Source organism: Ctenopharyngodon idella, chromosome 14 (assembly GCF_019924925.1).
Source record: "Ctenopharyngodon idella isolate HZGC_01 chromosome 14, HZGC01, whole genome shotgun sequence".
Lineage (NCBI taxonomy): Eukaryota > Metazoa > Chordata > Actinopteri > Cypriniformes > Xenocyprididae > Ctenopharyngodon > Ctenopharyngodon idella.
Genome location: NC_067233.1, coordinates 16697656 through 16721068, shown reverse-complemented (window position 1 = coordinate 16721068; position 23413 = coordinate 16697656). Strand labels below are relative to the sequence as shown.

Here is a 23413-nt window from a genome sequence, read left to right as displayed (position 1 = left end):
TGTATGTAAAGTTTGTTTCTTTTTAGACACCAGAAGTAAAGTTCTGTTCGTCCTCTGTTGTAGGATGGTGCAAAATGTTATCAGTGTTTCTGATTGATTTTAGTTGTCAATTTGGGTTAGGTCATTCCTGTTGTGCAGTACAGTTTTGAGCACTGTAACTATAATAAAATGAAAATGTATTGGAATTTAAGTTAAGAAAGGTTATAATACAGCAGACTTTCAGAAAAAAAAACATCTGTCCAAGCTCAGGGAACTATTTACACAATGAATAGGAATAGTTGAAATTTAAATTTTTGATAAAAATGAAAAAATATCTGAATTTTATTAAAAATATTTCTTATTTAAAATTCACCTTTATGTCCAATTATTTGTGCTTTAAAAAATATTTACATGTTTAAAATTGTGAGTTTAATACTTTACATACCAGACATGCGGACATGACAACGCAATACATAACAGGAATGACTTGGTTGGTGTTTAAAATATCCGCTAGATGGAGCTATTTTCTTAGACCTGTTAACTCTTGTTAATTGTACTCTTTAATACAGTCATTAGACGGGTTTTACTTATCTAAAATGTTTTACATGGCTCAATGAAGTTACTGGCATTTTGAAATTTTCTTTTTGAAGTAATTAACATATTCGTTTGTTTCTTCAGAGAATCAATTGCCATCCCTCTGTACATAGACATTACATAAAAGTTCAGAAATGACAGACGGTGGTGCTTTTATTTATTTGATGAATACAACATTCATACAAAAGATTAATTACTTACGTTTTAAACAGACTAATGTCATAAAAACTGACTTACCCAAGACTTATTAGACCTGATCAGGCGTGTTTGAAGAACACTGAATTTCATAATCAAAACATTTCCATTCATTTGATTTCATAGCAAAAGTCTTTTCGTTGACTGAATTAGGTGTTTTATAAAACTCGGTGAACGTAAGCAACTAAAATTCCGTTGTTAATTGTTTATCTTTTAAATAATGTCCTGGATCGCGACATTCTCATATTACAATTATTTCCCACAATATTGAAAACTTTTATTTTGAAATATCAGCAGCGCCTCTGGTTGGTTGGGCACAAGGGGTGGCTTTTACTGCAGCGTACTTCACGTTCTTAAATACCAAATTAGCCTCAGTGCGCGAGACTGATATCTGCTGCGGAGTGCTGTGATTTTGTCTGACGGCGGGCTTTGCACTGTTGCACTGTAAGTAACAGGACCTTTCGTTATATTTTTTTCACGGATGTCATTTTCAAGATATATTTTTCTTCTTTCTTTTTTTTTGCTGCTGGCTGCATTAGAATGTAAAACCTTATGCTGCCAGTAAGTGGATTTGTGATGTGGCGTCCAGAGGTTGATAAAGAGGTGCACAGCTGGAGTTGTACAGATGGTTTTAAAGATGAAACAAAAATTTATTAAGATTTTTATCATATGAAGCATCCCTCCAATATTTTTATCATGATATTTACACATAATATAATTTATATTTGGATTTATGACATATTGAAAACCCCAATGGAAGCCACCCAACCGGTACTGACTGGTTTTGAACCATTCTTTGCCAGTGGGCTACAATGATGATATTCTAACAATTTATTTCAAAACAAGACACCATCTAAATCATTTCATTTATCCCATATTGTTTTGCTCTTTAAGCATCAATGTTTTAACACGTCAAATAAAGCCTATTAAATAAGATGTGTGCATGCATATTATTACTAGACTATTTAAATAATACAGAGTAATATATAGTCATTAAAGCACACTATTGGGCAAGAAATGGGTTGTTTGGGCAAAGTGTCATAAACGCTGCGTCTCTGTTCAAAGTTCATTTCGGATCAAGAGGCCCGTGTATCGGTCAGTATCTTATCACTGCAATCCATAGTGTGTACTAATGTTTTCATGTTTAAAAAGACTGATATGAAGTCTTTTTTTGCAGCGATGTCCGATTCGTGAATGAATTGTTCATTTGAGTCGGATCTTTCTTTAATGAATCGGTTGAACCTGTGCCCACTATGGGTGCTTCTCAAACGGAAGGCTGCATCCTACCGAGGCTGTGTCCTTCCTAGTTCAGTCCTTCAGAGGCTTGTAGGCTCGAGTCCTCCTCAGCATTAAACGCTAGTGACGTCACACACGTTCCCGCCCCCACCGTCACGGCACGAAAAGAATACAACTTAATTTTGGAAAAATAATTTGTATTACAAATTCTTATTTTATTTGGCTTTCTAATAATGAAATACAATGAATCACAGCCGTCTACAGTCTCCCAGTGGCTTACATTATTGGCAGTTTAGTGCTAAGTGAGTAATTTACACCAAAACAAAAGATAATGTCTATGCTTTCATGTCCGAAAACATTATTTTTGTCTTATATTTCCTAATAAATTCAGACAAGCTCAATACCGAGTCGTTTCCGTCGGTTTAATTTCGGGAATTGGAATGAAGGTCGCGAAGGATACATCCCATGAATCCTTCAAATTCAGCTGAACTAAGAGCGCGAAACGAAGGCTGCCTTTCAAGGATCCTTCCGGTTGAGATGGCCTTCAGTGACGTTTGATGGCGTGGCAGCCTTTGCAGGATGCAGCCTTCCGTTTGAGAAGCACAGAACTATTTGTTCACGAAATTAACTGAACGATTCGTTTACGAACCGGATTGAATCAGTCCGAATCAACGAGAATCGTCTCTTTCAATTTGTAGTGAGACGTAAACGACAGAATGAGCATTCCTGTAGACTTGAAGAGCAGAAAGTAACATACTTCATTGACAAATAGCAAATATATTACAAATGAAACGTTAATAAAATGTGTTTGCAATTTAAATGAATAGTTTTGTCAGTACGCATATGAAATTGAATTTAAATCTCTAAATTGCTTGGGCGTGTGTGATGTCAGTGACGTATCGCTGAATCCCTGAATTGTTTGTTTGAACCGGTTTATGAAACGAACTGTTCAAAAGAACCGATTAGCGCAAATGAGTCAGACTTTCTTTCGCTAGTGAAACACACGTTACAAAAGGGAAGCAGCGCAAACCAAAGCACCAGGCACGCGCACACCGAAGTGATCTCGTGCGAAACACATGAACCATGATTTGATTTAAAAGGACACGGACCCACTTTTGTAGCTGTCAGCGGTATTTAAGTGAAACGCGTGATTTATTGTCCTCCCTTTAGCCGGCTTTGGTGTGTTGTCGATAAAATCTCACCACACTGCACATTTCAAGCGTGTGGTTTATTTAATTTATTTAATTCTGCCTCTGTGAATGCCTTTTTTTTTTAGAATGTGCAAATAACAGGTTAAATCCTGTTTCTTCTGAAAGTTTTATCTTGCATTCAACCTTGAAGGGTACTGAAATTGGTTTTCTATTCGTCATTGGAAAGTTAATAATCACAAGGACAGTACAAATACCCCAAAATACTACCCTTGTATAATTTAAAACCCATATAGCTTTCTTTCTTCTGTAGAAAACAAAAAAAAGTGTTGCAGTCTGGCAGAAGGACAGCCTCAGTAATCTTCCCTTTCATTGTGTGGAAAATGATGCAATGAATGTGAAGGATTACTAAGACTGTCAGTTCTTTACATTCTGGCTAATATCTTATTTTGTCTTAGAAAAAAAGTCATACAGGTTTAAAATAAATGAGAATGAGTAAATTGCGTGACTAAATTTCTGATCTGATACTTTTATTGAAGCAAAGGCCCTATATACACATAGGTGCTGCTTTAGAGGAGGACTAGCAGCACCAAATGTCATTTTCAGAGTGACTGATGTTCAAGCCTTTCTTTGCTTGGCTGTGTCTTTAGAAACTACATGCTGATTCAGCGGTGGCCTAATCGGGGGAGGAATGTCATGTGCAAGCATTATTCAGTTCTTTTTTCTTTTTTTCTAAAATCTAAAAAGGATTTTGATTCTCTAGATGTTGTTTTAGTACAGTGTTTTCTTGATTTAAGGAATAAAAACTTAAATTTCTCTTAGGATTTACATTACTCACCCCTTTTTAATGGTAAATATTTTTATTATTATTATTATTAATATTATTTGGAAGAAATCAATACTTTTATTCAGCAAGGATGCATAAAATTGATTAAAAATTAAAAACATTTATAATGTTATAAAAGATTACTATTTCAAATAAATGCTGTTCTTTTGAACTTTCTATTCATCAAAGAATACTAGAATAAAGTATCAGTCTCCATAAAAATATTAAGCAACAAAACTGTTTTCAACATTGATAACAAGAAATGTTTCTTAAGCACCATATCATCATATTAGAATGATTTCTGAAGGATCATGTGACACTGAAGACTGGAGTAATGATGCTGAAAATTCAGCTTTGGCATCACAGAAATAAATTACAATTAATAAATTAGATTTTAAAATATATTGAAAATTGAAAGTAGTTATTTTTAATGGTAATACCATTTCAAAATATTACTGTTTTTACTGCATATTTGACCAAACAAATGCAGCCTTGGTAAGCATAAAGCCGGGGACCCACTTAATGATTGTAAAGCCGATTATGAATATAAATTGATACTTATGACTGATTGCGCTGAAACGCGTCCAGTCAGAGCCAGTTCCGTTCAGTCAGCGATTACAGTCAGTGTTTAAATTCCATGTGTAAGTATTTAAATCTGCTTCAGTCGAAGGAAACAGTCTTTGTTTTGAGCTCAGTCTTAGAATGTTTCAGCTAGTCACTAAGTGTGTCCCCAGCTTAAGAGACTTCTTTCAAAAACATTAAAATTTTTTCCCAACCTTGACCTTTTGAATGGTAGTGTATTCATCATCACCATTCCAAACCTGCATGCTTTAATACTTCTGTGGAGCAGAACAGAAGTAGTTTTTAAGAATCTTTCTTCGGCTTCTTGCTATACCGCTCATGGTACAACCATAATGATTTAAAAATGACTTGTTTTCAAATACATTCACACTGTTGTGTGTTAAAAGAATAAGTGATGTGTCTCCAAGGTTTTAACAGTGTAATATGTTCACAGTGTACCATGGCAGCCGAGCTCTCCACCTCCATAAACATTAAAGAGCCACGCTGGGATCAGGGAACATTTGTGGGTCGAGCAAAGCATTTCTTCACTGTCACAGACCCTAGAAACATCCTCCTGTCGAATGAACAATTAGAAAAAGCACGTCAGATTATTCAGGATTACAAGTAAGACTCTACTTTGCATTCATTTACAGTATGTGCTTTTGTATACCATTCACTGTTACATATGCTGAGTTTGCCAGATATCAAATGTGCCATTCTCTTATCCCTGAAGAAAAGGGGTGGTATCACCGGGTCTCACAGAAGATGAGCTATGGAGGGCGAAGTATGTTTTTGACTCAGCATTCCATCCAGACACAGGCGAGAAAATGCTCCTGATTGGTCGCATGTCTGCTCAGGTCCCCATGAACATGACCATCACTGGATGCATGATGACGTTCTACAGGTGAATCATGCTGGATTTTGCTGTGTAATCCATTATTATAGTGGCTACAGTGTAGCTATAGTGTTTTTTTTTCTGGATAACAAACAATTTCACCACATATAATGCTGAATATTTATACTCTTTCTTACTTTTAGAACGACTCCAGCAGTTCTGTTTTGGCAGTGGATCAATCAGTCTTTCAATGCAATAGTCAACTACACCAACAGGAGCGGAGATGCCCCCATCACAGTAAAGTGAGAGGACTTTAAATGCACTTTAGGTGCACTTTATGCATTTCTTCTTTCAACTAATTTGCAATATCCCTAAATTCCTAATATATGTCCTTGCAGCCAGCTTGGCACAGCATATGTATCAGCCACCACGGGGGCCGTGGCTACTGCTTTAGGACTAAATGCATTAGCAAAGGTAATGCTCTGTTATCACCAGTGCTCGAAGTGGGCTGGTACGCACTGGTACACAGTACTGGGACTTCTATATTTTAATCTGTAGCTTACCCTAACTTTTTCCTTGCATACCGGCAACTCATATGTTTCCGGTTTTCTGACCACCCCGACCCTCGGAACGTGATTTCAACGTTCAGGAGTACCGGCACTTTTTTTTCTCACTTCGATCACTGGTTATTGCTTACTAATACATTGTAACTCTTTTACATCAAAGTATTAAATATTATACTCAGTTCTCACTATGTTTTCATGTAATAATTAGTATTTATGTTTATTTAACAAATTTAATTTTCTGTCTTTCAGCATGTGTCTCCACTCATAGGACGCTTTGTTCCATTCGCTGCTGTAGCTGCTGCTAACTGTATCAATATTCCACTCATGAGACAACGGTAAATAATTATCTAGAACAAATCATTTGCATAAAGAGGTTTGACCTCTTTTACTCTGAATTGGTTGTTCAGTAGTCATGGAATATTGTGATCACAAAAAGATTCTCAGTGCATATACTGTATTATACACTACTGTTCAAAAGTTTGGAGTTGGCAAGATTTTTTAAAATGTTTTTGAAAAGAGATTGCACCAAGGCTGCATTGATTTGATCAAAAATACAGTAAAAACAGTAATATTGTTAAATATTGTTTTCTATTTTTATATATTTTAAAATGTAATTTATTACTGTGATGGCAAAGCTGAATTTTCAGCATCATTACTCCAGTCTATCATCATTCTAATATGCTGATTTGGTGCTTAAAAAACATTTCTTGTTACTATCTATGTTAAAAACAGTTGTGCTGCTTAATATTTTTGTGGAAACCATGATACTTTTTTTCAGGATTCTTTATAATTTCAAAAGAATAGATATAGTACTCTTTTGTAACATTATAAATGTCTTTACTGTCATGATTGATCAATTTAAAAGTGGACCTATTATGCAAAATTCACTTTTACATGATGTTTAAATATAATTGTGTGTTGACAGTGTGTGTACACAACCACCCTATAATGGTAAAAATCCACCCACTTTATCCAATCCAATCCATCCAATCCACTCAAATGTTTGAAATCCCCATAATTCATAAGCAGTGTCTCAGAACAAGCTGTTTACAGACTGTAGCTTTTGTGATGTCACAAATGATTAGCCCCGTCCACAACTGCTGACAGACTCTGCCCTATTAGCATTGACCCCGCCCTGAGTGAGTTGTACACAGTCTGCCATGTTTATCTCCTCGCCATAACTTAAGTTGCGTCTCATTTCGAAGGCTGCGTCCTCCGGAGATCGCATTTGAAGGCTACATACGTCATTGAGGCGGTCTCATTTAAGAAAAAAATAACCATTAGATTGCAAAGTAATAAAGAAATTACAGTATTTTACACCTAACAAGTCTATTTTATTACGTTTTTTTTTTTAAATAAGACATCCTTGATGACATGTACAGCCTTCAAATGCGACCTCTGGAGCACGCAGCCTCCGAAATGAGACGCAGCTTAAGTTATTCAGTCAAGAGCAGTGAGTGATTTTCTGTTTTTCTTTTGTTGTTGGATTCATATTAACTGCATATATAGCAGTAGGTACCGTATATTATGCTGCTTTTATTTTAATACACAGATCTAATATACACATGCGATTTCTTTCCCTGTTGTTTATGTTCACAGACATAACCCACTGTGTTTGTGAACTTTGTGTTTTTGACAGTTTAAGTGCAATAAGATGTGAAAGAGAACTTAGTTTAACACTCACGGGACGCACCACCTGACAGTGGGGAGCAGCAGCTCATTTGCATTTAAAAACAGGGTTCCTTCCCCTTAAAAAATGGCCATTTACAACATGGTATAATAAATGATCTGTGGGGTATTATCTCTACTGATCCCAACTTTTGAACAGTAATGTATATAGTGTGTCGCTGTTCATTTATAATAGACATGAGGTGAGTATGTCTTTCATTTTTTGTTTCAGGGAACTCAAACATGGCATTCCCATAACAGATGAGAATGACAATCGGTTAGGAGAATCTTCAAAGGCAGCTCAACAGGCCATCACACAAGTGGTGGTTTCCAGAATCCTCATGGCCTCTCCGGGAATGGGTTTGTTTACTCTAAAAGTCTTGAGTTTCTTTCATTAAGCTGACTTTGCAACTATTAAAAGTGTAGTTAATGATATCTGGATTGAAAGTGTATTGGACCAAAACTAGGGCTGCTCGATTATAGCAAAAATCATGATCACGATTATTTTTGGTCAATATTGAAATCACAATTATTGGTGTACAATATGATCAAAGACTTTTTTCACGATATGAGTAATTTTAAATATCACTGAAATTTCACAATTATCGATACTTTAGCAAAAACGAATACTAGGTTAGAAAAATATAATTTTAACTAATGTAAGAAAATAATTATAATTATATAATTATACATATTAAAATAATTACATAAGACAAGTATAGTGAGCAATACAATAAGAACAAAGAAACTAATTACAAACAAAACAGACAAATGAATACAACAGAATGAAAATACAAATTAAATAAACACTGTTTTTCAGGAAGATGTATTAACAGTGGTATTCAGATAAGTAATAGCCTACAACAACAACAAAAAAAAAGAATAATCTATGTAAAATAACATAGTCTTACTATAATTATTAAATATAGATTAATCCTTATTAAAGCTACTGTAGCATGGCTATTAGGCTGCTGTCACTTGAAGAGCTAATGCACAGATCCAATATACTGTTACATACGCGTTTTCTTTCTCGCGTTTCATTTGCTTATCCATGTTTGGCTCAGACTCAGAGTGCGCACACAGAAAGCCACCTGGGGAACAGTGTCTCTTTTGTGGCTTTATGCGCTTTTAATAACACTATTATTAAACACGTCCCGCAATTTAGCAACAGTAGACTGCATGTTACAACACTCACTTATTTAGCTGATTTGGATGTTAAGTTTGGGCTTTTGAAGGGAGGAATGAAAACGCACCGCTGTGAAGGAAAGGAAGTTGCGCTGGACGGAATGCGGCCGCGGCACAATAATCGTTTTACCTCGATTATCTTGTTTTCATAATCGTTGGAAGCCAAAATCAAAATCTAAAATCAATTACGATTAATTGCACAGCCCTAAGCAAAACACACTTGTAGCCAATCAGCAATAGGGGGCGTATACACTCATGATGGGGGAGGAGAGAGAGTGAGCAAGAAGTAGATTTGAAGAAAGACTGTAGAAAGAGAAATGGCTGAAAGACATTACAAACGAGAAAAGGTCAGAGGAATATCACTGGAAAAAGAAGGGTTGTGATCAGGCAAGAGCTTGAAATTGGATGCTGAGGTTGCTTTGTTTCTGCTCCATACGTGAGTAACATTGGTTTTGCTATGTTTCACAGAAACAAGATATGCTGTTGTTGTAATGTTAGATATAGTAACATGACAGTTTTTAGTGTTATTGTTTGTCTGGAGCTGGTGTCAGCAATTGTAAAGAGATATCCACTCTTTTTGGGGGCGGAGCAATGAAGGGAGGGGTGTGTTTGTTTGGGTTGATTTCAAATATCAACTGCCTCTCAGAAATCGCTTACTGCACCTTTAAAAATTAAGTTTAACGATTTTATATTAAAATGTATGATAATAAAAATATTATGATTTTTATGAGTTTTCTCAAACTTTCAGCCCCCACTGTCTTGTGCACACGCAATGTTTATTTATTAAAGTGCACATCTGGTTATGAGACACTAATTGCAAACAAGTAATTTAACTAATTTCTTCTTCCTGTAGCCATCCCTCCATTTTTAATGAACTCTTTGGAAAAGAAGGCCTTCCTCAAGGTAATTTCAAAATTGCATTATAAACGTTTTGTTTACATGACTGAAAATCTTAATGAAAGTTATTCAGCCTTAACAGAGCACACACATACCCGACTACAGTGTCCAGTCTGCTTGAATGCTTTAGCCCTTACAATGGCCCCATAGAATCATGGGCTTTGTTGCCAGGTTGATTTTCCCCCCCTTTATTTTTTCAGAGGTTTCCATGGATGAGTGCACCCATTCAAGTTGGCTTGGTTGGGTTTTGGTGAGTTGCCAAAGATAGATTGACGGTCTAATAAACTGTTATTTTCTGAAAGGCATTCAAGAATTTGTGACCTATTCTTTTGTACTTTCTTTCTTCTTAGCCTTGTGTTTGCGACCCCGTTGTGTTGTGCGTTATTCCCACAAAAGAGGTGAGAACTTTCTCAAAACTGTTTGGAACTAAATGCGTGTATGATTTTGGAATCTTTTGAATCCTTTCAGAATGATTCGTTTGGCTTTGTAAATCATTCTTGCACTTCATAATTCCAATTTGTTTCTAATTAAACGCATTCAGCTCTATGGCAGTGAGCCGCTTGGAGCCAGAGCTGCAGGAGAAGATTCGAGCCAGTCATCCTGGAGTAGAGAAGGTCTACTTCAACAAAGGACTGTAAAGACAAACGTTGGTGAATCTCCTCTCTACTGTAATGGTTTCACGTACCATCTAAAACATCTTTTTGTGTGCCAAAGTTCACCCGGACTTCTCTAGGACATCCCAACTCAGTCATTTTGTAAGATATTTTGACATTTTTGATGGTTTTAATTGTTTTTAAGTTAAATCCTTATTGTTGTTGCCGATTTGTGCCGGTCTTTGTCTGACGTGTGTATGACGGTGCTCACTACTGTATATACATTTAGTATTTTTTAATTTCTGAAGTAATTTTGTTTGCTGCCAGATTATTCCATGTGCCACTCAATGTCATTTTCAGTAAGGATCAAAGATGGCTGGTGTTGACCTCGTTTTTTTTTTTTTTTTTTCCGTTTTTTTCTCTGTATTGCATTGTTGTCAGTATTTCGTGTTTATCTATTCATGGTTGCAGTTCATACAGTACTGCCAAATTTCATTTCAGTTTTAAGAAAAGTCATGGAACCTCTTTATGACAATAGTGCAATCCGTTTAAAACGTTGCCAAATACAAACCTATGCTGCAAATTTCCTTAGACCCAGGTTTAATAAACCAATAAACTACAGCATGAGTTTTCAGAAGAGTTTTATCTATTTTACTATCCTCAGTATTTCAGTTTCACTCTTAGTGTGTAATACAAAAATAGTGTGTATGTTCATATGATTTCTTCTGCCTGCCGACAGTGCATGAACAAACTTTTTGTAAGTTAAAATAGTGTGAGGTTAAAGTTCAACGTGTTCTCATTGACTGTTCCAAAGTCCATTCCTCTAGCAGTTCAAGGAAACGCATTGTTTTTCTATACAATCTTGTCAAACCTCAGCTGTTTTTTTTTTTTTTCATGTGCCATATTTTGTTACATTTGTTAAAGTCCTCACACACAACAATCTACATGAAACCTTCTAGAATAACTAATAGAATGCTAATGTACTAGTCAGTCTCATTTTCTGTACATTTTTCCACAAAAAAAGTGCTACATTGCCTTTCCGTAAATCCTGTTCCTATTTACCGTCTATACTACATGGCAAAAAGTTTGTGGACAACTCCTTTGAATGGACAGGTTTGGTTATTTCAGTCATTTCTGAGGCCAAATCTTAATGCAACTGCATACAGTGACATTCTAGAGACTTAGAATTTACCACCTTTTTTTTTTTTTTTTTTAAATAAGCTGATTGGCCTGCACAAATCCTCATCCTTTAGGATGAATTGTAACACCAACTGTGAGCCCAGTCCCATCACTGGACCTAACACACTCGTAGAAAGCCTTCCTAGTAGAGTGAAATGTCAAATATCAGCAAACAGATCAGTTAATGCTTATAATTTTAAAATTAGGAGTTCAAAAATTGCGTATTGTGTTTGGGTGTCCATGTACTTTTGGCTATGTTATATATTTTTCGATTTAATGATGTTAATCTTTGTGAACTTTCCATTTAATTAAGTCTTCATGTGTTGAGGTATTTAAATATGTTTAATGTTTAATATGTAATGTAATAAGAGAGTGTAACCGCTCACAGTTAGCTGTGTGTTTAGCGCTCTGATATTTGTTGTTGTGAGACTGTTTATGTGCCACATTTGTTCAGTTCATGAATGTAGTGTTGGCAGTAATGAATCAAACTAAGAGCACATACATTTCCGTGAATATGGTGGTAGTTATATCAGTAACCACTCTTTGTTTTTTTGACAAAAGCACAACATTTCTTGTTCTTCAAGATTCTCTGAAAGTTTTCTGTATTTTCATCATGCTTCTCGGTGGAAGATAATGGATAGGGAACAATTTTTGGTTTTTATAATGTGTTGAATATTATTTTGTAGTTAGATCAGGGTCATCAGCAACTACATTTTTTTTAGGTGGGCTCTGCCCCCATCAGCGATGGCCAGATAGGTGCTCAGATCATTCCTATTCCATTTCAGAAATGTGATTCTTATGGATCTTGTATAAATGAACTTAATTCATAGCTGATTTAACATAAAACTGCTCAAGAACTGCTGGTTTGTTCAGGAGAATCACAGCATTGAAGCCATGAGAATCTTTAGAAAGGAAATTACAGCACAGCACACTTGTTCTTTTTTGATCTTTATGAGGTAGTTGACTTTATTAATTATATACTAAGTGAAATGCAATGTTTTCCTGGACAAAAATACATAAACATAGCATACCACTGTTTATTTCCTGATCCCATAATCAATAATTCAAGGCGTCTGCATACTTGGAACAAAGCGGGAATATTCTGAGGTGACAGGTGTGACTCAGTAGTCTACTCTTTAAATGAACAAGTTGCTCTGATTCGTACAATAATTTGTTTACAGTGAATGAGATAGGTGTAAGATTTTCAAGATGAATATTTTAAAAATGTTTCTTATTTTACAGTGAATGGAGAAATTGTACTGTGTAGATGACCTAAATAAAGAGTATTATAAAGCAATGGGTCATTTTTAGAGCTGTGTAATTTCTTACTGTTTTTCTCAATATAAATGAACAGTTTAGTTCACTTACCATCAGCTGGTTGTGGTGCAGTTCAACCGTATTCGGGCACTTAAAGTCACTCTTATGAATGTCATTGAATTAGATACATCAAATTGATGTAATTTATAAAATAATATAGCCTACTGTTAAATTTCGTGTCTCCGAAAGCTTGTGGAACATGTTGATAGTTAATCTGATGAATTACACCTGTGTAAACTTGAGGGAAACTCACTTAATCCTCTAAAATCTCCTTAAAAGTATTCTCATAAATTCTAAGAAAAAGTCTATTTTATGAAGGTCTAACTTGATATGATATTTTGTTATCTTTGACATTTTATCATTTTAAACCATTTCGCCAGTGTCCATGTCTTCGGGTGTGTGATTGTAGGTAAAGTGTATAAATAAAACGGATAAAGGGCGACACCTACTGGACATATTTGTTTATAACTCCAAATTGCGCCCACTTCAGACGGTTAACTGTAGACACAACATTACTCTATAGTATGTACAGTCGATAATTTGTTTAATTAGATTTTATTCAAATGCTTTTTATTATTATTCAAACCATTTTAAAGCCTCTGGGTTTTTCATTTTATTTGCTTCCTGTTAGATTGGCTGGCTATATCTGCGGAGTATCTTGCCCAGCACTGTCTGAGACTTGACACTTGAGAGAGACACTCAAAGCAAATAAACAAGTCTTTTCTGAAACAAGTGCGTTTGTAAGTACAGTAGGAGGAGTGAACGTGGGGCAACACGGACAGCATTTTAATCTGCCAGGGGGTGTTTCCATCAAGTGGCCATATTGGGAGGAGGGAGGGAGAGAGAGAGAGAGAGAGAGAGAGAGAGAGCTCAATAAATGAAAGCATACTGTCAGTGTCAGTACTGTCTGCATGGCTGCCACAGATGTAAACATATATCCTGTAAGTTATTTACCTCTTATATTTACGGTACATTATTATTCAATGTTTAACATGCATATTTATTGTTGATAAAGTTGTAATGTGTATATCGAGAGGTATGACGACTGGATTAGTTGGTCAAGATGCTTTAACTTTGTTCATATTTCATAGTTTGCTATGTTTAATAAATAAAACTATATTTATGTGCTAATATGTGCAAGATGTTATATGCAGTATGTGTTAAGATGTTTGTTGCAATGGAGAAAAATAGGATTCTGCTTGAGTTTGGTCCTACTTTAAGTCATACTTTGTAATTATTCACAATGCATGACATTCTGTAGATAGGCTACTATTACTAAACTTTTTCTACATATATATGCTTGTAGTTTATATTTATGGTTTAACATTAGAGTCTAAATCCATTGTCAAAGTCATTTCAAGCTGATTAGTTCTTGTAAGCAGATCAGCTTTGCTGTGTCTTCTGGTTGCCACTTCAATCAACGTGTATCCCAATGTCTTCTTCCTAATGAAGTTTGTGGTATTTTTACATTTGTGCAAGAGTATCATCCTACTACTGTTCATTTATGCTTTTAACCCAGCACTTAAAAGATGTTTCTCAGGGCAATGGCAGTGGAAACCTTCAGTTACTGAGAAACACAGGCTGCATAAAGAGCCCTTTGTGCCCCAGTGTGTGTTAAGAATACTGGGGCAGTGGAACAGATGAAGGCTGTGTGAAACACTTCCTTGTGTTTATACAGAGTGAGGAGCTCTGAATACCTCAGCATGCTGCTTTTCTCTGTGATCGAGACTCAAACCCGGGTCCATGCATGCCAATATGCTCAGTTACAAAATGACATGGGTCAGCTTCTCCGCTTTGATCAGTATCTCCATATAATAAACATATTAGGGTGAAGTATGCAAAAGTTGGGACAGTTTTTGGTATAATTATGATGAAACACTGATAATATTGTTTAATATAATTGTTTTCTATTTTAATATATTTTAAAATGTAATTAATTCCTGTGATGCAAAGCTGAATTTTCAGCATCATTACTCCAGTCTTCAGTGTCACATGATACTTCAAAAATCATTCTAATATGCTGATTTGCTGCTCAAAAAACATTTCTTATTGTTATCAATGTTGAAAACAGTTGTGCTGCTTAATATTTTTGTGCAGACTGTAATACATTATTTTTCAGGATTATTTGATTCAGTAGAAAATTCAGTAGAACAGCATTTATTTGAAATAGAAATTTTATGTAACATAAGTGTCTTTACTGTCACTTTTGATCAATTTAATGCATCCTTGCTGAATAAAAGTATTTATTTCTCCTAAAAAGTCTTACATAGCCCAGCTATATGCAAATGTATTATTACATTTACTTTAGTAAACTTCAATACATTTATACAGTATCTCACAGAAGTGAGTGTACAGCTTGTATAACAGTGTAAATTTGCTGTCCCCTCAAAATAACTCAACACACAGCCATTAATGTCTAAACCGCTGGCCACAAGTGAGTACACCCCTAAGTGAAAATGTCCAAATTGGGCCCAAAGTGTCAATATTTTGTGTGGCCACCATTATTTTCCAACACTGCCTTAAACCTCTTGGTCATGGAGTTCACCAGAGCTTCACAGGTTGCCACTGGAGTCCTCTTCCACTCCTCCATGACGACATCACGGAGCTGGTGGATGTTAGAGACCTTGCGCTCTTCCACCTTCCATTTGAGGATGCCCCACAGATGCTCAATAGGGTTTAGGTACCCTCAGCTTCTTTAGCAAGGCAGTGGTCGTCTTGGAGGTGTGTTTGGGGTCGTTATCATGTTGGAATACTGCCCTGCGGCCCAGTCTCTGAAGGGAGGGGATCATGCTCTGCTTCAGTATGTCACAGTACATGTTGGCATTCATGGTTCCCTCAATGAAGTGTGGCTCTCCAGTGCCGGCAGCACTCATGCAGCCCCAGACCATGACACTCCAACCACCATGCTTGACTGTAGGCAAGACACACTTGTCTTTGTACTCCTCACCTGGTTGCCGCCACACACGCTTGACACCATCTGAACCAAATAAGTTTATCTTGGTCTCATCAGACCACAGGACATGGTTCCAGTAATCCATGTCCTTAGTCTGCTTGTCTTCAGCAAACTGTTTGCGGGCTTTCTTGTGCATCATCTTTAGAAGAGGCTTTCTTCTGGGACGACAGCCATGCAGACCAATTTGATGCAGTGTGCGGCGTATGGTCTGAGCACTGACAGGCTGACCCCCCACCCCTTCAGCCTCTGCAGCAATGCTGGCAGCACTCATATGTCTATTTCCCAAACACAACCTCTGGATATGACGCTGAGCACGTGCACTCAACTTCTTTGGTCGACCATGGCGAGGCCTGTTCTGAGTGGAATCTGTCCTGTTAAACCGCTGTATGGTCTTGGCCACCGTGCAGCTCAGTTTCAGGGTCTTGGCAATCTTATTATAGCCTATGCCATCTTTATGTAGAGAAACAATTCTTTTTTTCAGATCCTCAGCGTTCTTTGCCATGAGGTGCCATGTTGAACTTCCAGTGACCAGTATGAGAGAGTGAGAGCGATAACACCAAATTTAACACACCTGCTCCCCATTCACACCTGAGACCTTGTAACACTAACGAGTCACATGATACCAGGGAGAGAAAATGGCTAATTGGGCCCAATCTGGACATTTTCACTTAGGGGTGTACTCACTTTTGTGGCCAGCGGTTTAGACATTAATGGCTGTGTGTTGAGTTATTTTGAGGGGACAGCAAATTTACACTGTTATACAAGCTGTACACTCACTACTTTACATTGTAGCAAAGTGCCATTTCTTCAGTGTTATCACATGAAAAGTTATATTAAAATATTTATAAAAATGTGAGGGGTGAACTCACTTCTGTGAGATACTGTAGTTTTAATTTACTGTTTAATTGATTATTAAAACCATTATTAATATTGAAAACAACAATAAGCATTTTGTTAGATGTTATTTGCTAGATTACATCCACTATAATGTCATTTTTACAAATACCCTTGTGGCTATTATTCATCTTGACACTATCAATGTTTTCCTGAAATGCCATGTCAGACTTTCTTGATGTTGTCATTTCTCAGAGTGAGGAGATGAGGACTCTCTCTCTCAACGGTCATGTCGGATTTGACAGTCTACCTGATCAGCTGGTCAGCAAATCAGTGAGCCAAGGATTCAGCTTCAACATTCTCTGCATAGGTGAGGAGGAAGTGCTTTTAAAATCCTGAAGAGCTGGCATTTAAATATTAAGATTGAAGCAAGAGATTGCAAAATATTGCTTCGTTTCTACAGGTGAAACTGGGATCGGCAAATCTACTTTAATGAGCACACTTTTTAACACATCGTTCGAAAATGAAGAGGCCAGCCACTTCCAGGACGAGGTGCATTTACGACCCAGAACATACAACCTACAGGAAAGCAATGTGGATTTGCAGCTGACCATTGTAGACACTGTGGGATTTGGCGACCAGGTTAATAAAGAAGAAAGGTTAGTTCTTGAGACTTATGTTAAATATATGAATGGTCCAATGACATTGATAATGAAATGTCAAGATCAAATCAAAGTCTTACACCTTTTCCTGTTTCTCTGCAGCTATAAACCTATTGTGGACTACATTGATGCCCAGTTTGAAAACTTCCTTGAAGAAGAGCTTAAAATTAAACGTTCCCTTTACAACTATCACGATTCACGCATCCATATCTGCCTCTACTTTATTGCTCCCACTGGACACTCACTGAAATCTCTGGACTTAGTTACCATGAAGAAACTGGACAGCAAGGTATTGTGTTCACAAAGTGTTTGTAAATATATTTATTCTAGAATTATATTATTCATGTATATCCATATTTTTCCTTTCCAACCAGGTAAACATTATTCCCATCATTGCAAAGGCAGACACTATTTCCAAAAGCGAGCTTCAAAAATTTAAGATCAAGATCATGAGTGAACTGGTCAGCAATGGTGTTCAGATCTACCAGTTCCCAACAGACGATGAAGCTGTGGCTGAAATAAACTCTTCTATGAATGTAAGAGAAGCTTGAGCAAAAATATTTATTATTAAAAATATTAATTGTCAGATTAAATGGCTTCTATTTAGATGTTTTCTAACCATTTTGCTGTTGATCAGAACAGATACACACTATGTTCCTAGAGGCACCTTCAATGTTGAGCCTGTCACTTGTGTTGCAGGCGCATCTGCCTTTTGCTGTTATTGGAAGCAGTGAAGAGGTTAAAATTGGGAATAAAATGGTGCGAGCCAGACAGTATCCATGGGGAGTGGTACAGGGTAGGTACTGCTGCTAGCAGATGAAGATATTATCATTGTCTTAGTTTAGGTTAGAAAAAAATTGACAATTTGGGCAATGATATATTTTTCTCTCTTATTTATTTACCGTTAAAAACAGGAAACATTTTAGTGCAAATGAATAGCAAAGGATGTGATACTTCGTGTATATTATGTTTCTTGTGCAGCCACAGGGAATGATGTTGATTTAAAAAAAAAAAAAAATTAATACTTTTATTCATCAAGGATGCTTTAAATTGATCAAAAGTGACAGTAAAGACTCTTACATTGTTACAAAAAAAATCATTTCAAATAAATGCTGTTCTTTTGAGTTTTCAAAACAAAAATATTAAGCAGCACAACGGTTTCAACATTGATAATAATAAGAAATGCTTCTTAAGAGGGACAGTTCACACAAAAATGAAAATGACCCCATGATTTACTCACCCTCAAGGCATCCTAGGTGTATATGACTATCTTCTTTCAGATAAACACAATCGGAGATGTATTTGAAAATATCCTGGCTCTACCAAGATTTATAATGGTAGTGAATGGTGAAACCCCAAAAAATGCATCCATCCATCATAAATATAATCCATACGACTCCCGGGGGTTAATAAAGGCCATTTGAAGCAAAGCGATGGGTTTTCGTATAAAAAATATTCATATTTAAAACTTTATTAACTATAATAACTAGCTTCAGGCAGACGGCCGTACACATCGATTTGCAGTGGAAGAGTGGAAATTTGATGCACAGCCATATTTGTTTAAACCGCGAGAGGCATCTAAGCTTACGATACTCCTACATCTGTCATACATCGCTTCAGGGGTTACTCATTTGGCGCAAGTCGACTTGCGCAGTATGGGTACAGTCGTCTGGCGGAAGCTAGTTATTTTCATTTATAAAGTTTTTAATATGGATATATTTTTTCTTACAAAAACCCTTCGCTTCGCTTCAGAAGGCCTTTATTAACCCCCTGGAGCCGTATGGATTATATTTATGATGGATGGATGCATTTTTGGGGGAGCTTCAAAACAGGCCCCCTGTTTACTGCCATTATATATTTGGTAGAGCCAGGATATTTTTTAATATATCTCCGATTGTGTTCGTCTGAAAGAAGATAGTCATATACACCTAGGATAGCTTGAGGGTCATTTTTGGGTAAACTATCCCTTTAAGTAGCAAATCATCATATTAGAATGATTTCTGAAGGATCATGTGACACTGGAGACTGGAGTAATGATGCTGAAAATTCAGCTTTGCCATCACAGGAATAAATTATTTTTTAAAATATATTATTTTATTTTTTTTAATTATAGTAATATTTCACAGTATTACTGTTTTACTGTATTTTTCAAATAAATGCAGCTTTTTCTTTGACAGTACACATACTGTAATGCATACAAACTAATTGTACAGACCAATATCAATTTACATATCATAAATATGACCATTTCAAACATCTGCATTAAGTATACTGTATGTCTGTTTAGATTAAAGTGGCAGATGATTGATTACCTAATTATCCACTGTGATATATTTATTTCTATTAATGGCTGACAGTACAGCCATAGCTTATCTTAAACATAGTTTGTCAAGATTAATGCAAAACAAGCAAACTGTGTCTTGATTGCTGAAGACATCGTAAGAAGTACACCAGATTATTAAAGTCGGCATGAAACGGTGGTTGTGATAGTCATTTCCTCCCTATTGTGATGTATATCTGAATGAAACGGCTGTTTGAACAAGAACAAATGGGGCAAGACTTGATTTTTACAAGGCACAATCATTTTTTAAAAATAATGATAAATCATTATTAATAAATACTGCAATATTCCATTTAAAAAATAAGAATTGTCAGTTTTGATTTCATGGTGACTTTAATGTAGTTATGTTGTCTGGGCTTTGTCCTCAGTGGAGAATGAGAGTCACTGTGACTTTGTAAAGCTGAGAGAGATGTTAATCCGTGTCAACATGCTGGACCTGAGGGAACAGACCCACGCCAGACACTATGAGCTGTACCGCCGCTGCAAACTGGAGGAGATGGGCTTCAAAGACACTGACCCTGACAGCGAACCCTTCAGGTACTGCAAGATCTCATCCAAGACACTTCTACAACTAAGTGCTAACTTGTACTAGTTAGTTTTAATCTTACATAATGCTGCTACTTCTTCTCAATAAGATCATGTAAAAGAAAATCAGCAAATTGATTTTAAATTTATCATATGATAATGGAAACATTACATAGTTCACAGTTTTGTAGTTTGGCATCAAATGAAATGTCTTTTAATGCTTCTCGCTATCTGTCCTCACATACAGTCTTCAGGAGACATACGTGGCCAAGAGGAGAGAATTTATCGGCGAGCTACAACTCAAGGAGGAGCAGATGAGACAGATGTTTGTCAACAAAGTGAAGGAGACAGAAGCAGAGCTAAAAGAAAAGGAGAGAGAGGTAAGAACCACTGTTTTAAAGGTACACTATGTAGTTTACACCGCTAGAGGTCGCCTGTTCAGAACAAAGGCGTTGCTTGATGACACCTTGATTTCGCGGAATCATAGGAGGTGTTGTCTTCATGTCTACAGCCGGTGGAAAAGAATCCGATGAGACTCGGGCAGAAATCGAGCTAATGTATTAAAGATTTATTAAAGGGTTAGTTCACCCAAAAATGAAATTTGTGTCATTAAAGGGATAGTTCACCCAAAAATGAAAATTTGATGTTTATCTGCTTACCCCCAGGGCATCCAAGATGTAGGTGACTTTGTTTCTTCAGTAGAACACAAATGATGATTTTTAACTCCAACCGTTGCGGTCTGTCAGTCGTATAATGCTTGTCAATGGGAACTCCATCTATAAGAGTCAAAAAAACATGCACAGACAAATCCAAATTAAACCCTGCGGCTCGTGATGACACATTGATTTCCTAAGACACGAAATGATCGGTTTGTGCGAGAAACCGAACAGTATTTATATCATTTTTCACCTCTAAAACACCACTATGTCCAACTGCCTTGCGCATCTGGTTGGTGAGGTCTGAAAACACGTTCTGATGATGGAAGTGATGCCTCGTGCTTATACTTCAATGAGTGCGAGACATCACTTCCGTTGTCAGAGCGCGTTCAGACCTCATCAACCAAATGCGCAAGGCAGTTGGACATAGTGGTGTTTTAGAGGTAAAAAATTATATAAATACTGTTCGGTTTCTCGCACAAACCGATCGTTTCGTGTCTTAGGACATCAATGTGTCGTCACGAGCTGCAGGGTTTAATTTGGATTTGTCTGTGCATGTTTTTTTTGACTCTTATAGATGGAGTTCCCATTGACATGCATTATAAGACTGACAGACCGCAACGGTTGGAGTTAAAGATCATCATTTGTGTTCTACTGAAGAAACAAAGTCACCTACATCTTGGATGCCCTGGGGGTAAGCAGATAAACATCAAATTTTCATTTTTGGGTGAACTATCCCTTTAAGTACTCACCCTCATGTCGTTCCACACATGTAAGACCTTTGTTCATCTTCGGAACACAAATTAAGATATTTTTGATGAAATCCCAGGGTATCTGAACCACACATAGGCAGCAACATCATTGCACCTTTTGAGGTCCAGAAACATGGTTAAAATATACAACGTGTCTAAAGTGGTTCAACCGTAATGTTATGAAGCGTCGAGAATACTTTTTGTGCGCAAAAACAAAACAAAATTAATGACTTTATTCAACAATTTGAACCGTTGTCATACGTAGTGAACTCAGTGCAGACTTCCTTGTTTACGTCAGAACGCCGACTCATCATTGGCCGGCTCTTGCGTCAGCATCACATGCATGCATCGTGGTGCTCACATGTTCAGCTTCGGCCAATACTGAGTCGGCATTCGGACGTAAACACGGAAGCCTGCACTGAGTTCACTACATATGACAAAGGTTCAAATTGTTGAATAAAGTCATTATTTTTGTCTCTCAGCAGTATAAATTAGGGATGTTAATCGATTAAAGATTAATAGAATTAATTATATGATACGCTCATAATAAATAATTTACTTTATTGCAAAAATAAAATAAAATAAAAATATCTCATTAGATGAACTCTTTTTGTGTATTCCCAGCTGCATGAAAGATTTGAGATGCTGAAACGTACACATCAGGAGGAAAAGAGGAACCTGGAGGAGAAGCGTAGAGATTTAGAAGAGGAGATGAACACCTTCAACAGGAGGAAAGTGGCTGCTGAAACCCTACAGTCTCTTCAAGGCTCCTCTGCCATCAAAAAAGACAAAGAGAAGAAAACGTAAGCCTCCTCCTCCCTCTCTTTGCTATTCTAACCCCTCAGACTATCTGTTCCCATCTCTGGTAGTCACCATCTGTGAATGAGACTGATCTGTGTCTGCATTCACAAGCGTCTGAGGTCTTTTTGTTTGTCTGTGTTGGCTGGGCTCTGATGCCAGGACAGAGGATGCTGGGATAAGAGAGCGTCAATACTGTAATATTAGAGCGCACTGGCAGACGGGGTTTTGGCATGTTTAAGGATAAAGAGACAGATGATGACACTAGTTGCCTGGTACTGCCAGCTGCCGGATCAGCATGCATTTATGCCCCCTGATTAAGTGTGTTTGCCATTTTTTGCACTCACTATGAATAAAATGAGTATGTGTTAGCACTCTTTTTTTTGGTTGGTTAAACATTCATTTAATGTCTATTAAACATTTTCTTTTCAGTTGATTGGTGACCCAAGGACACATCAGCATCAGTAACTGCCCAGTATCTGTGATGATCCATTGATGTGTACCTGATTCTTCTGGATTTACATTTTTATTAAAGGGATAGTTTCACCTAAAATGTAAATTCTGTCATTATTTATTCACCCCCCATATCACTCCAAACCCACCCTCTTTGTGAAACATGAGATATTTTTGTTCATACAGTGGAAGTCAATGGTAATCATAACTGTTTGGTTACCAACATTCTTCAGAATTTATTTTTGTGATAAACAGATAAAAAAAAGGCATACAGGTTTGGAACAACAGGAGGGTGAGTAAATGATGAGAGAATGTTTGGTTCAATTAACCCCTTTTAAGTAAACATGAAGCTGTTTAACTTTGTTATTATCTTTCATTAATAAAGAACTTGACTGTTAACTGGAATGTTAACATATCATTTAGATTTTGTACATGGATATATTTTCCTCTAAACAGTTTTACCAGATTGCAAAGTACTGTACAAGATTAATTGTTTTATTATTAACCAGCATAATGATATTTTTAAATGTTAAATATCTCTGCTGATTTTATGGCTTACCTCTACTATACAAATGCAACTGTATATTTTTGAAGTTTAAAATAAAAAAAATACTTTTACAGTTTGTTTTTTTATTTATTACTCGCCTCTCTATAAGAATG

The 23413-nt window shown here is 36.5% G+C and overlaps 2 protein-coding genes across 3 annotated transcripts; both read left to right on the top strand.

The window, feature by feature from the left end:
- The first annotated feature begins 1044 nt into the window (after nt 1-1044).
- On the top strand, nt 1045-12759 carry sfxn1 (sideroflexin 1). The gene is made up of 11 exons (XM_051860558.1): nt 1045-1212; nt 4994-5163; nt 5273-5443; nt 5578-5676; nt 5773-5848; nt 6190-6275; nt 7841-7968; nt 9647-9696; nt 9891-9940; nt 10041-10088; nt 10232-12759. The coding sequence occupies exons 2-11, from the start codon at nt 5000-5002 to the stop codon at nt 10326-10328; spliced, it is 969 nt and encodes a 322-aa protein (XP_051716518.1). The 5' UTR covers nt 1045-1212; nt 4994-4999; the 3' UTR covers nt 10329-12759.
- Nucleotides 12760-12910: 151 nt separating this feature from the next.
- Nucleotides 12911-23371, top strand: septin8b (septin 8b). 2 transcript variants are annotated; one of them, XM_051860556.1, is made up of 10 exons: nt 12911-13720; nt 16822-16936; nt 17030-17225; nt 17331-17517; nt 17603-17764; nt 17928-18024; nt 19938-20106; nt 20342-20474; nt 22127-22305; nt 22733-23371. In XM_051860556.1, exons 1-10 carry the CDS (start codon nt 13691-13693, stop codon nt 22734-22736), a joined length of 1272 nt encoding a protein of 423 aa, XP_051716516.1. In that variant the 5' UTR covers nt 12911-13690; the 3' UTR covers nt 22737-23371. The 2 variants fall into 2 exon arrangements, with proteins under 2 accessions (XP_051716516.1, XP_051716515.1); XM_051860555.1 differs by lacking the exon at nt 12911-13720 and adding an exon at nt 14535-14558.
- The last annotated feature ends 42 nt before the right edge of the window (nt 23372-23413 follow it).